Raw genomic sequence first — 13881 nt, 5'->3', positions numbered from 1 at the left:
ATTGAAATTTTTCAGAAATGGATAGAAAATTATGACAATATTTTTTTAACAAAACATGAATTTAGTATAATTTTTTCAGCACCAAAAACATACAAAATACATATTTAATTCATGTTTTGTTAAAAAATCTAATTTTTTTTAGGACAAATTGTCATAATATTCTACCCACTTTTGGAAATTTTCATTAAAAAATATGATGTTTAGACATGAGTTGACTAAAGAGTATAAACACGATTTGTTGGTTTGTTATTATTTAAATACTACAAATATTTGTTGTACGTGTCCTTGTGAACTTAGCTTAGTCGTCACCAAAAAAAATTATTTGTTGTATGTACAATCAAGATTTAGATTTATATGAATAGTTAGTTTTAATTTCCTCAGATTATGATACATGAAAGAATTGAATCTATATCTATTCTATACTATATCTATACTATATATAAAGAAAACTATATATATGTCCTCAATTTTCAATGAAAATAATACATGTAACGAATAGATAAGAATAAATTTTAATATTAAAAAAAAATGTAACAAACACAATATGTATATATATTTGTTTGATTTTTTTCCCTTATCATTTAAAAAATGTAACAAACTAGATGAGTATACTTATAGTACACCAAAAAAAAAAGATGAGTATACTTATACTTACTTTTTCATTACCTCAATTATACCCTTAAACATTTTTTTTCTATAATAAATATTGTTGTTGGTGTCATTAAAAAAAGAATTTAGATTATATTTTTTTGTTATATTGTTGGTGTCATTGAAATAGAATCATGGTTAGTTTGATTTGTTATAATTTGAAAGCAACAAAATTAAGTGGTTTAGTTTTAATCAAAATTAAAATTTCGTAAAAAACACATTTCATAATTTTCAAGCTATAGCACGATAAAAAGAGCCTGTTTATAAATTTGTTGAGAGTAAATAGCAAAATGATAGTAAGTGGTTTTGTTTTTTTGTTACAAAAAAGATAAGTGGTTTGACCTCCATATAAAGGGGACCCAGAATATAAATACTAAAATATACTATAATTGAACGAAACAAACTAATCCGTGTGGGCCGCGCTTAGTAGAAGGGAGGGAGCTAAGCAAGTATCCTTCGCTTTCTCTATTTCGTTTTTCTTCTCTTGTTCAAGTACCCATCGCATTTGCACTTGCACTTGCACGCGTTTTCATCTCAATTCAATTCGCTTTCTTTTGTTTCTTTTCTTCTCTATCAGTTTCTCTCCTCTTATTCCAAACCCTAATTTCTCACCAGGGTTCGTTCCTTCTTCTTCTCATCATTCCTTTTTATCACAATTTCATAATTCTCATATTGGATTCTGTTGCAGGGAGACTGGGTTTCATAATTCTCACAAACAAGATGAAATCATCCATGTTTTCAAAGCTTTTTGGTAAAACTAAACAGGATCAACAAGCCAATACTCTATCAACTTTAGAAAAATTAAGTGAGGTAAATAAATAAAACTCCTAATGGAACTCAATTTTTCTTACTGAATTCTGCATAATTGATTAACATAACTGTTCACTCTTTAAACTGCTAGCACTCAATTACGTTTATATTATATTGCTATTCGGAATATAATTTTGTTTTTCTTAATTAGCAACGTTATTGTGGATGTTGAATATTAATTGTTCCATATCTCAATTAAGCCTATAGTTATAAGGATACTACTTTTTGTTCTATAATAATAACTTGTATTTAGTTTCTACCAATGGTTTACAGTTTGAGGGAATTTTTTTTATGACTTGAAGTATTTTGTTGCTTGAATTATGTAGACACTTGGAATGCTAGAGAAAAAGGAGAGCGTGCTTCTTAAAAAGGCTGCAGCTGAAGTTGAAAGGGCTAAAGAATTCACAAGAGCCAAGAATAAAAGGGGTACGTACCAAAACCCATGGATACTTTTTTAAAGAATATAAGTGGGACGGGACGCATAGACCCTGTTTGTTTCCATATATTATTTTGGAGAACTTATGAAAATAAGTTGAAAAAAGCTTATTAAACGCGTCATAAGCTGTTTTTATAAGTTCTCCCAAACACTACCACAAAAATCTTGCCAGTAGATAGACTCAAATAAGTTAATCCAAACAGAGCCCATAGTGTATCCCTCCTTATGACTTGCACTTGTGTTAATTTGGAGAATATGAATGTGTACTTTGCTCAAAATCAATCCAGCCTTCATTGAAGAGAAACTTGGGTAGCACCAACCGTGGAAAAGAGGGTAAAGTTTCTTCATAGTTGATTGGTTTGGCAATCTTTAGAGATGACCTATAGAAGCAGTTAAGGACGGCAGATCAGGTAGTTCGGTAGGTTTAGGGTGCCTACTACGACACCACTTTATAAAATGTGAACTGATAGAAAAGGAAAGACTAGATTACTAGAATGAAAGTGGGAGTGACTGGGTGAGCATAGACAAGCTTTACCTGATCATTCTATTCTACACTTTACCAAATTTCTATAGATAAGTTTTACCTGGACATTTTATGCTAAAAATATCTCAACACACACAGACGCACCCCTCTTTAGAAATCCATTATTAGTGGAGCAGGTTCACGAGTCAAAATATATTAATCTCTAGTAAAGTTTTCTTTTTGAATTTCTATCTATTGCAGCGGCGATACAATGTTTGAAAAGGAAGAGGCTATATGAACAGCAAGTAGAGCAGCTTGGAAACTTCCAGTTGCGTATTCATGATCAGGTGACAGTGCAACTTCTTATTCAGTAACTACAATTTCATATCCAGCAGTTACATTCATTATTTTCAAAAGTGGACCAACCATTAAATCGCTAAAAAGATTCAAAACTGGACTGACCATTAAATCGCTAAAAAGAAAGGTTCAAGTCTGCTTAGTTCAACCACCATTTTGTATATTAACGTAGATATAGGCTCCGTTTGGATGGAGCTTATTTTGAGCTTATGAAAAATAGCTTATGTAAATAAATAAGATTTTATTTTAATTTATAAGCTCTCACTAACGAAAATTGTATCTTCATAAACTGTTTTTTCATAAAATACCTTAACAAACTTATAAATAATACATAAAAACATATTTATTTGCATAAGCTGTTTTGTATAAGCTCTAAAATAAGCTAATCCAAACGGACCCATAGACTCGCATACAATACACTCTATTAAACCCGATCAGAAGCCCAACCACCTGTCAATTTTCTACAAAAAAAATCTGCCCAAAGGCATTTTTATAGTTTTCTACTTTTCTTGCAAAACTTAGGCATTTGACAATTTTCTCCTGATGGCTTTTATGCGATTTCATGCAAAAACATGGACATTTCCCTTAAATGGATATTTTTCCCTTGAGCTTTTGCGTTGGTGCTGCACCTAGTAATGATATATAATTATATGAAAGTAAACAAATATTATATTTACGGGTCTGTGTGTGAAACATGTATAAATAAATAAAGGAAAAATATAAAAATAACTACCATAATTCAATTGATTTATTACATTACTGGTATGAAATTGAAGTGATATACTGATATTATTTCTAACATACATACTAGTATCATATAGAATGAGAGCAGAAGGGGAAGACAGGAGATTAGTAGCAAAATCTCGTTGCATTACAAATTGTTGTTTTTCTCATATTGATTCTAAATAAATTGGTAATAAAAAAAATAATTATTATTATATTATTTAAAGGACCAGTTCAATCATTTGAGCAATGAACTATGACTTGTTCATGCGGGTTGACTGGTTGATTACCAGTACTTCCATTTTTTGCACTGTTTTTTTAGGGTTGAGTTGACCGATTGGAGGATCAGTTCTTAAGTTTTCTCGATCTGAGAAACCAGTTCAGTCTTGTTCTGATAACTATGAGTGCAACATGATTCAGTTTTTGTCTTTTATATCTTATGCTGGTGATATGTGTTACAGATGATAATGCTGGAAGGTGCCAAGGCAACCACAGAAACAGTAGCCGCATTGAGAACTGGAGCGGCTGCTATGAAGACTATGCAACAAGAAACGTATGTAGCACTGCTTATGTTTAAAATATTGTGATCTTGTTCTTGATATTCTGATCTATCTATCTATCTATCTATCTATCTATCTATATATAGATATATATATATATATATATATATATATATATATATATATATATATATATATATTCTGATCTATCTATCTATCTATCTATCTATCTATCTATCTATATATATATATATATATATATATTATATACTTGGTGTTAAGGCTTGGTTGTTGTTGTTGGTATATGTACTTGTTTTAAAACATGAAAAATTTATAATATTCTTCTGATGTGGAAAGATTCTTCTTGTATGTAACCTTTTTTGTTTAACGCTCTTTCTTATCTTTAGGTTACGGATTTGTGACATTGTTGAGTTGCAATATTATATTTTTTCAGGAATATTAATGATGTTGATGCGACCATGGATGAGATTAACGAACAGACTGAGAACATGAAACAGATTCAGGAATTATTGTCCGCTCCAATTGGTGCAGCTGCTGATTTTGACGAGGTTATCTCTAATAATAATTTTTATTTTCACTCTGCTATGGAAATTTATCTTTTGATAGATTTTTCATTAAGCGTCTATTTATACTTATTATGTGAAATATTCGGTCAGCATTCTGAATTTGTTTGCCATTCAGGATGAACTTGAAGCAGAACTTGAAGAGCTAGAGGGTGCTGAGTTGGAAGAACAGCTTCTTCAGCCTGCAATTACAACTCCAGAAGCCTCTGTGCATGTCCCAGCTAGGCGGCCTACTCGTCCGGTGCATACAAAGCCCACTCCTGAGGAAGAATTGGCAGCTTTGCAAGCTGAGATGGCGCTTTGAGCAGGTCCCTTTTCTCGGCTACGACACTATTGATCTATTCTTATCTATGCATTAATATGTTTTTATGATTGGTATGGCAATTAATGTATAGCAGTTGAATGGTTTGTGGATTATTGTTTCATTTCAACGTTTGCACAGTTGAATTCTGCTGTATGATAATATTTTGAAATGAATTGCTTGAAGCTGTTTGGCAGAAAAATATGCCTGTCCTGTTTTAAGCAGTTCTTGTTATTGATATATTGCTTCTCGCTTTGGTTAGGTCAGAATTTAGCAGGCATTGATGATGAGAATGATACGGGGCATACATAAGAATTGAAACCAGTGACATGGAGAATTCTGCCTCTCACAGTCGCTTTTATCTTTGTGAAATTATTGAACAGAGGATGTACATGTAGATTATAGATATTGAAAATTAATTTTGCCTTTGTTGTCACCTTGGTAGATTTTTTTTACGCAAACAAAATCAAGACAATTCATTCAATAAAATGTTCCAAATAAAACGTGAAAACGTTGCGAGTAGCATAGTTGGTTCTCTGATATTAGGGTTGAGCACCGGGCGGTTTTGGGCCCAAAAATGCCACAGTAGATGAAACTGAAGGCACCAAATTGAGACCCAAATTCGACCGTTGATTGGATCGGTTTTGGCGGGTTTCGGATTTGTCCGTCGGTTTGTCCGGGTGGATTGGATCGGTTATGGGTCTCAACAACAAACAAAAAAAGTAGAGAAATAGAAAGAAGAGGTGAATGACTTGGCAACAAATAAGAGAAAGCTTCTCTCGGGTTCTTCTCTGTTTTTCTTTTCTAGAGGGTGTGCTTGCTTCTTCTCTCTGGTATTAGTAAGCTCAAGTATCAATGTATCATATTCTTGTAATAAAGAGTAAATTATATTCAGTCCCTTAACTATTTAAGAAATTTTATGTTGGTTCTATGATTAATTTTCGTTACGTTTTGATCCATTAACTCATCTCGTCAGCCAAATAAATCCATTTTGTTAACCTTAACATTCATCATCGTAGTCAATCCCAGATAGCGGCGTGTAGCGACTGATCCCAAAGGTGGACAACATGATAGAATAAAGCGGTATGACAAGTAGTGGTCCCTAATATTTGACTGTTTTTGGGACATATTACATTATAATACATAAAGTATAAAAAAACATATATTTAATATAAAATATATAAAATTAAATATAACACTCAAATCTCATGAAACATTCATAAATCAGAACACTAAAAAACAAAAGAAATAGGACCGAATAAAAAAAATCATAAAACAAGAAAATAGAGGAAGAAATATAGAACAGAGAAACCATGAAACAAAAGACAGAGGAACGAATAAAGAAAGAATAGAGGAAGAGAACAAAATTGATATGAACAGTGGAAGAGGAAGAGATCGTGTGAGAATAGTGGAAAAGAATCGGTGACAATGATACGTAGGAAGAGATTGTGTAAGTCAAGAACCGAGAAAGAGAAACAAGATCTCAAGGTCGTGTTTTCCAGTTGGAAGATAGAAGAGTGTGTTTCGTGGTACAGGTGAGAAGAGAAGAAGAGTTGAAAAATGTTAGGGTTTACGAAATCTCCAAAATACCCTCAATGGTTTTAAAAATTGAGTCAATTTGGAAATTTTCACTATAATCAAACAACGGATCCAAATCTGCTAGCCAATAAGCCGCTATGGCAGTAGCATACACTATTTAATTTTGCACTACTATACTGCATGCGGCCGCTATAGCACCGCTATCGGCCACTGTTGACTACTCTGATTCTCAAACCTATAAAATTCATCATCTTCGTCACTAAACCCAAAAAAAAACATCACGTTCATCATCAAAACCCAGAAAAATAAAAATAAAAACTAAAAAAAAATCCATCTTTCTTCTAGGTTCGAATTGTAACACAATTTCAATTCAACACTACAACATTATAATGCACTTATTCTTAGTTCATTCCTTCTCATTAGACAACTTAAACTGAAATCCTCCAATCCGGAATGAAGATGCAAGAGTGAATGGGGATGTAGTCTGCTCAAATCCACAAAAACCACAACTCTATACAAAACCATCAAAGAAGCCGTCCCTAAAACATACATTTCCAAATCCCCACCAAGCTCCAATTTTGATGCAAGAACAAAAAAACCAAACGCCATTATTAGTTCAAAACAAAAATGAGAAATTCGAAAATAAGGATAAAATTAGTTTTGATTAACTGTGTTGATTTCAATAGTAAAATTAATATCATTTACTAAAATAACCTTATTAATTGTAGTTAGTGGAGTAGTTAAGTTGGATGAAATTCAATAAATAAGTGTATAATCATGAAAAAAAAACAATTATTTTAAAGTAACAGAAAAATGGTAAAGAGACAATTATTTTGAGAGGAAGAAAAAAATGATAAGGAGACAATTGTTTTGAGACAGGAGCTCAAACAAATTGATATTTAATTAATTATGATAGTATATGGAAAGCCAAAAGAGAAACAAGACATGACAATTGCAACGGCAAGGCATGTGCACTTTATGTTTTTAGCTAATATTGTTTATATGGGACCCACGTAATTTGGTGGGATCCATGTGAATTTTAACCGGTCGAAAAGTGTGTGTTAAAATATCGACTATAGATATTTATCTATTTAAAATTAGTTACACTTTATTAAATAGAAGTAATAATATATTACCAATATGTTTTTTTTTTTAAGAAGTATTACCAATATATGTTATTTTAATATTAGGTAAACTCTTGCGAGTTTATGAGTTGAGTATACACAGACTATACGAGTTTACCTAGACTCTTGAGTTTGACAACCTAGGAGGGCGTGATGATCGCTGTCTGTAACCTTCAAGCGTAATGGAATTGAAATAGTTTGCTATGGTATTGATTCATTTTTGTTGCCTTTCATCCGTGTTGCTTATAACCACAAAACTTGATACACAATGAAGAAACGGGAACCCAGTCCCAGAGTGTGCAAGTGGGAGAGCTAACGGTGTTTAAAGGGTGGAAGGATGTTTGTCAATTTATTAATAAAATAAGGGAGGTTAGTATTGTGTCATTTACGAAAACCTTGGGTAGGTTAGTGTAATTTAACTTAATTTATTAATACACCAAACATTTTTATGCAAATCTCAACTACAACATCTTTATACCCCTAATCACATCTCCAAATTCAGCCAATAACGCAGAAACTTCCTTATCCAAATTCAACTCAAACACACAATAGTTTGCACACACAAACACACTACCAAATCTGTGATGCAAGCTCTCGACAGTATGAAGAGGCAGAAAAAACAGATAGCTCCTGTTTTATCTAAATCTCATTTGCTCACAATCGCTCATAATCAAAACCGACCATTATTCATTTGTTGTTATTCGCTAATGTGCTGAATAACGTTTATAGATGACAACAGTACATGTATAATGTGTAAAGCACGGTTTTCAACTTTCTGATAGATGCGAAATAAGTTTTCAAAGGGTTGTTTCAAAATTATCACCTATATATACATCATGTCTGTTCAATAATTCCCAAAAAATTTAAGTGAATGTAAGGTTAGGCAGAATTCTCCAAGTCACCGGTTCCAAATCTTTAGAGGTAACACATCATGCACACCAATGCCTGCAAAATTTTGGTTTTAATAAAACACAAGCAAATCTGTTACCAAATGCATAAAACAAGATATTCAGAACTTTATTCTGACAAGCAACTTAAAGCAATTCAATTCAAACTACGATAGTATAAATTAAATCAATTGTGAAAAGTGATATCAAGCATGAAATTGGTGCAGACACAAACCACTCAACTGCTGCGTTAATTGAAATATCAATCCAACCCAAACAGATTAAGGGTGTGTTTGTTTCAACTTTAAAAATAATGGATTTTGAGCTAAAAGAATCTAGATGTTTTTTTTAGAGATTTTAAAAATAATCTGAAGCTATTTCTGTCTGCTTACCATCATAAAAATAATTTTTTTAAGATTTGAAACTCTTACACTTTATTCCTTGTTTTTAGAAAAAATAGATTTTGAAAAAGCTACTAGAAATAGCTTTTCATTTTGAGGCTACAAATGATTTTTTTAACAAAATGGATTTTTTTAAAATCTGAAACAAACACTACAAAAAAAATAATTATTTTTTAGTTAAAAAAATAGATTTTCTTTCAAGAAAATCCCAAACAAACGGGCCCTAAGGCATTCATTGAATAAATGGTGTGGTGGATGAGTTATGGAACCTGCTCAAAGTGCCATCTCAGCCTGCAACTTTGCCAATTCATCTTCCTCAGCTGTTGGTTTCACAGACACAGGGTGGGTATGTTGCTGCCCAGCTGGGACATGCACCGGGGCTGCTGGAGTTGTAATTGTAGGCTGAAGAAGCTGTTCTTCCAACTCAGCACCCTCTAGTTCTTCAAGTTCTGCTTCCAATTCATCCTGAAATAAAAAATAAATTCAGTCTGTTGCCTGGGTATATTGTATAAAAATAATACATGTGTCAATGTACAATAATGATTCAATCTGAAATAATAAAAAAATTGAATCAATCTTGTAATAAAAAATCCTCTTCAGCATAGAGTAAATAAATAAAAACAAAATTAACAGTTGAGAAGACAACCTCATCATAGTCGGCTGCGCCAATTGGAGCTGACAATGCTTCCTGAACCTGTCTCATCTTTTCTGTCTGTTCAGTGATCTCATCCATGATATTGTCAACATCATCAAGATTGCTGAAAAAAAAAAAATATAGCAACCCGTTTAAGAGCAAGAGCATGAAACAATATTAGCTAAAAACATGAAGATATTTTTGTTCATACAATATTTCTCAGGTTTTAAAACAAGCATTAAAGAGGTAAAACATATAAGTGTACATCAACAATGAAAGAAAGGAAATATTATAAACAATGCTACGTACAAATCTTTTTGCATGCGCTTCATAGCAAATGCTCCAGTTCTCAACGCATCAACCGTTTCTGTAGTCGCCTGAGCTCCTTCCAACATTATCATCTGCAACACATATTACAAGTATATATGATAAAAATAATACTTACAAAAAAAATAATCATGTTGCCCACTAGCGGTAACAAATATAAGTAGTCTGCCAGTCAAACTGGGAAGACATGTAACTAATCATGACCCATGAACCAGTCAAACTGTGCGAACAGTGGCGGAGCCAGAAAAAAAAGTTCAGGTGGGCCACTAAAATTATTTATAATATATAAACACAAATTTAAGTTGTAATAAACATCAAGTACGAAGTTGAAATGACGGAGTTTGACTAAAACGTTAGTGTGAATACTTAAATCATTACATATTTAACAACTACTATAAATTATGAAACTTTTTTGTGCATTACAACTGTTAATTGAGAGAATTTTCAGTTGACAGAACAATATACGGAGGATTCGACGTCCATGTAAATTTGAAAGTCTATAAGCCTTCGCTAACATGTCAATTATAAGCATCACAAAACTCACGTATGCCACTTTTGAAACTGCGGAAAACTATAACTGTTAAAAGATAGACCTATAATTGAATTATTTAAATTTTCGGGTGGGCCACTACACCACTTTGCGAGAATTTGGATCAGCCGAAACCATAAACCGACACAAAATTTTATAAAATATCGCAAAATAGACCTATAATCGTCAATTTTTTAATTTTTCCTGGTGGGCCGTGGCCCACCCCATCCCATTAAGGGCTCCGCCACTGTGTGCGAATCAATCATGATTCAAATGATTGAACTGCTACGTCTTTTGTAATTTTTTCTAGAATTATGTGACAATAGTTGTTTGGTTCGCAAATAATAACCAAAACTAGCCATCTCTTTTAATTTGTCTAATGTGAGACAAATATGTATATATGGAACGGTAAATGATGATAAGTTTCACTTCTTTCTTCTACTTCTAGGGATTCAAAATAAAACTAATGCATCATAAAAAATCATGCAAATATAATTCATAACATATGAGTGAACATTTAGTTGCAAGGGGATTTTTCACTTTTTTCTGACATTTTTTTCTTTCTTCTCACACATTTGTGATATCCATCTCATACCGAACAGCAGAATTATAATATTTCTATTTTAATACTTAATCTTAATGATTTGATCAATCAATTTAACAATACTAGCATGCATATCTAGATAAAAAGAGGAATGTTTCTGGTGTAATTTGTGATATGAAAATCCCGGTCAAGCCTGATGAAATTTTTTACTGCACAACATAAGAACTACAATGTTGTGTGAGAATGAATAGTGGGAGATAAAGAGCTTACATCAATGTAAGCTAACCGTTACAGCGCTAAAAACATTACCATGAATGAGTGCAAACATTAGACAATATAAGCTTAGGAATAAGAGCATTAAAGAGAAAGTTGGAGAAGCACCCACAATAGAGAAAATAGTAAAGTCTCATCTTAAGTGATTGGAAATTTTAGTGTGTATGGAGAAGAGCCATATAAGCACCGAAAGGGATGCAAAAATCAAATTTTAGTTGTTTCATCGTAGTTAGTGCAGCAAAAACGTATGGGCGGTGGAAAAGTACCAAAATTATTTTGCTTTTTTATTGTATTTCAATTCCCTCTCTTGCTTTTGATGAAGATAGTAGAGGGGATGCACACAAAAAGTAAAATTCTGAAAAGTATGGTTAAACACATGATCAAAATACGACTAGTATTATACTATTTTATAATATAATTTTTGTATAAACATGTTTTTACAGCAACAATGGTAGTAATTCACTTGAAAAATCTTTTTTTTTTTTTGATGTTTTACATCAACGTACCCGTACCTTAGTTTTTTAAAATTTGCCGTATTAAGTACCGATACCGGTACCCGTACCGTACCTGTACCTATGCATCATAGCTTAGCACAGATAGAAAACAGACGCGAGTGTCTCAAGTATGCAGGTCAATTTGTATGAAAATAAGAAGATTAAATCATGACAAAAAGCAATAAAGACACTTCTAAGTTCTAATATTCACCGCCCCCTTCCAATCAGATTGAAATTTGCAGCCTTAAGGCCATGTTTGGATTGATGGAAAATGATGGAAAGTAGTGGAATCAAAAAAATACTTTGGATTGTTTAAAATAAAGATGAGATGGAATGAAAAGGCATTACACAGAATGAATTCAATCCCATTTCATCCAAAACCAAACTTTTCCTTGCCCATCAAACAGGGGAGACTGGAGTAAACAGGTTTTTTCTCCACTCTTTCATTAAAATGAACAAACAATGGTATGGAAAATGTACCTTATTTCATTCCATTCCATTCCACTCAAGTCTATCTTATTCTACTTCATTCCACTCTCCATTAGATATCCAAAAATAGCCCAAGTCTTTCTTTTTAACAGTTTAATAGCTAGTTCGGTTTTGAAAATAATAGTTATAAGCTACTAACTACAACAAAGTTGTGTTCACACACCTGATCATGGATACGCAGTTGGAAGTTTCCAAGCTGCTCTACTTGCTGTTCATATAGCCTCTTCTTCTTCAAACATTGTATTGCCGCTGTGTGAGGAAAAAATTCAAAACCAATATATCATTGACCCACGAGCCAACTCCAGTAATAATGAGATTCCTAAAGGAGGAAATGTATTGTATGCCACAATAGTATTCTCTATAACATGAATATTGTCACATACCCCTTTTATTTTTCGCCCTCGTGAATTCTTTGGCTTTTTCAACTTCCGCTCCAGCCTTTTTAAGTAGCACTGTCTCCTTTTTCTCTAGCATTTCAAGCGTCTACATCATCCAAGAAACAAAACAATCAAAATAAGAATTTTTTCCCCCAAAAGAGTACCTTCCTAAAACTTAGGTACATTGCTCTGGCCTCTGGATACTGTTCCTACGGTTATACACTTGAAAATAATTATTTCATCTGTATAAAATTGTATAATGCCTATGGTTTTGATCCTAAAACTTTCACACGCATTCATCATTACACAATCAATCAAACAATGTTTAAAAAGTGATACAAATAAAATAGTATACAACGTTACAGAACAATGCATATATGAAAAGTGAAAAGATCAATTAATAAATAAATTACACAGAATTGAGAAATGAATATGAAAAGCGAAATCGGTGTTACCTCGTTTAATTTGGCTATAGTTTCAAGAGCACTGACTTTTGGTTTAGGTTTACCAAGAAGTCGGTTAAGCATGGTTTTCGACATGGTTACAAGAATCAATCAAAATTCAAGTTCTGAAATCGCAAAAGGTAGCTCTATCGATTATTTAGGGTTTGGGGATTGAGGTTTTCAGAGGAATATTGGTTCGTGAATGTGGTTTTGTTCCGTTTTACGTGAACCCGTTTTTCAAACCCATTAAAATAAGATGAATTAATATGTTTTCAGTCCTTACAAAATCTCAAATTTATAAGTTTAATTCATATAAATTTTAATTGTAATTTGTAAGTATAGTTTCTATTTTGATTTTTTTTTTACAAAGAATGAACATGTATAGTCCTCCAAAATAGTCCATATACAGTAGAAACTCTTTAATTTAATACTCGATAAATTAATAAACTCTCTAAAATAATAAATTTGTCCGGTCCCGACTTGGGCCAATGTAAAAAATTGAAAAACTCGATAAAATAATAAGATAATAATTTTTCGGGAGATCCCTTTATAATTTTCGGTCCCAAGAAAATCATAAATTAATAATTCATAGAAACTGAAAAAAAAATATTAAGAATACATTGAACACATTTGTTCCTCTTGTTTACATTTACTGTACTTTAAAAGTCATTATTGATTTCCAATGCATATGAACACAGTAGTTACTAATTTACGTTGAGTCCCAAGGTTCGCTGCAACGTAATTCTAAGAGGCATAGACTAATTTGCCTTTTTGTTTGGTATGTAATTACTTAAAAACTCTTTAAATTAATAATTATTAATTTATCGATAAATTAATAACTCTCTAAATTAATAAATTTCTCCGGTCCTGACATTATTAATTTATAGAGTTTTAACTGTAAAATGAAAATATAGATAAAAATAAATAAAATTTATGTAGTGATTAAATTTGAAAGCTTGTAATTTTGTATGGACTTCAAACATATTTAACTCAAATAA

At 32.1% G+C, this 13881-nt stretch overlaps 2 protein-coding genes across 7 annotated transcripts; one reads left to right on the top strand and one right to left on the bottom strand.

Annotated features, from left to right (window-relative positions):
• Positions 1 to 1044: 1044 nt before the first annotated feature.
• On the top strand, positions 1045 to 5333 carry LOC146934450 (vacuolar protein sorting-associated protein 32 homolog 1-like). 6 transcript variants are annotated; one of them, XM_085706299.1, is made up of 8 exons: positions 1045 to 1097; positions 1337 to 1458; positions 1785 to 1884; positions 2619 to 2704; positions 3899 to 3990; positions 4392 to 4506; positions 4640 to 4829; positions 5090 to 5333. In XM_085706299.1, exons 2-7 carry the CDS (start codon positions 1369 to 1371, stop codon positions 4823 to 4825), a joined length of 669 nt encoding a protein of 222 aa, XP_085562425.1. In that variant the 5' UTR covers positions 1045 to 1097; positions 1337 to 1368; the 3' UTR covers positions 4826 to 4829; positions 5090 to 5333. The 6 variants fall into 6 exon arrangements, with proteins under 6 accessions (XP_085562425.1, XP_085562423.1, XP_085562424.1 ...); XM_085706297.1 differs by having other exon boundaries at positions 5085 to 5333; XM_085706298.1 differs by having other exon boundaries at positions 1045 to 1140.
• A 2897-nt stretch (positions 5334 to 8230) lies between these two features.
• On the bottom strand, positions 8231 to 13164 carry LOC146934449 (vacuolar protein sorting-associated protein 32 homolog 1-like). The gene is made up of 7 exons (XM_085706294.1): positions 12896 to 13164; positions 12447 to 12546; positions 12227 to 12312; positions 9717 to 9808; positions 9420 to 9531; positions 9043 to 9238; positions 8231 to 8430 (listed from the first exon to the last, which is right to left on the bottom strand). The coding sequence occupies exons 1-6, from the start codon at positions 12977 to 12979 to the stop codon at positions 9047 to 9049; spliced, it is 666 nt and encodes a 221-aa protein (XP_085562420.1). The 5' UTR covers positions 12980 to 13164; the 3' UTR covers positions 8231 to 8430; positions 9043 to 9046.
• Between the last annotated feature and the right edge of the window lie 717 nt (positions 13165 to 13881).

This window comes from Medicago sativa, chromosome 4, assembly GCF_051527215.1.
Source record: "Medicago sativa cultivar Bolivia chromosome 4, Bolivia_mono, whole genome shotgun sequence".
NCBI classification, from domain to species: Eukaryota; Viridiplantae; Streptophyta; class Magnoliopsida; order Fabales; family Fabaceae; genus Medicago; species Medicago sativa.
The sequence above is the reverse complement of the archived record's forward strand: the minus strand, read 5'-3'. Positions and strand labels throughout refer to the sequence as shown.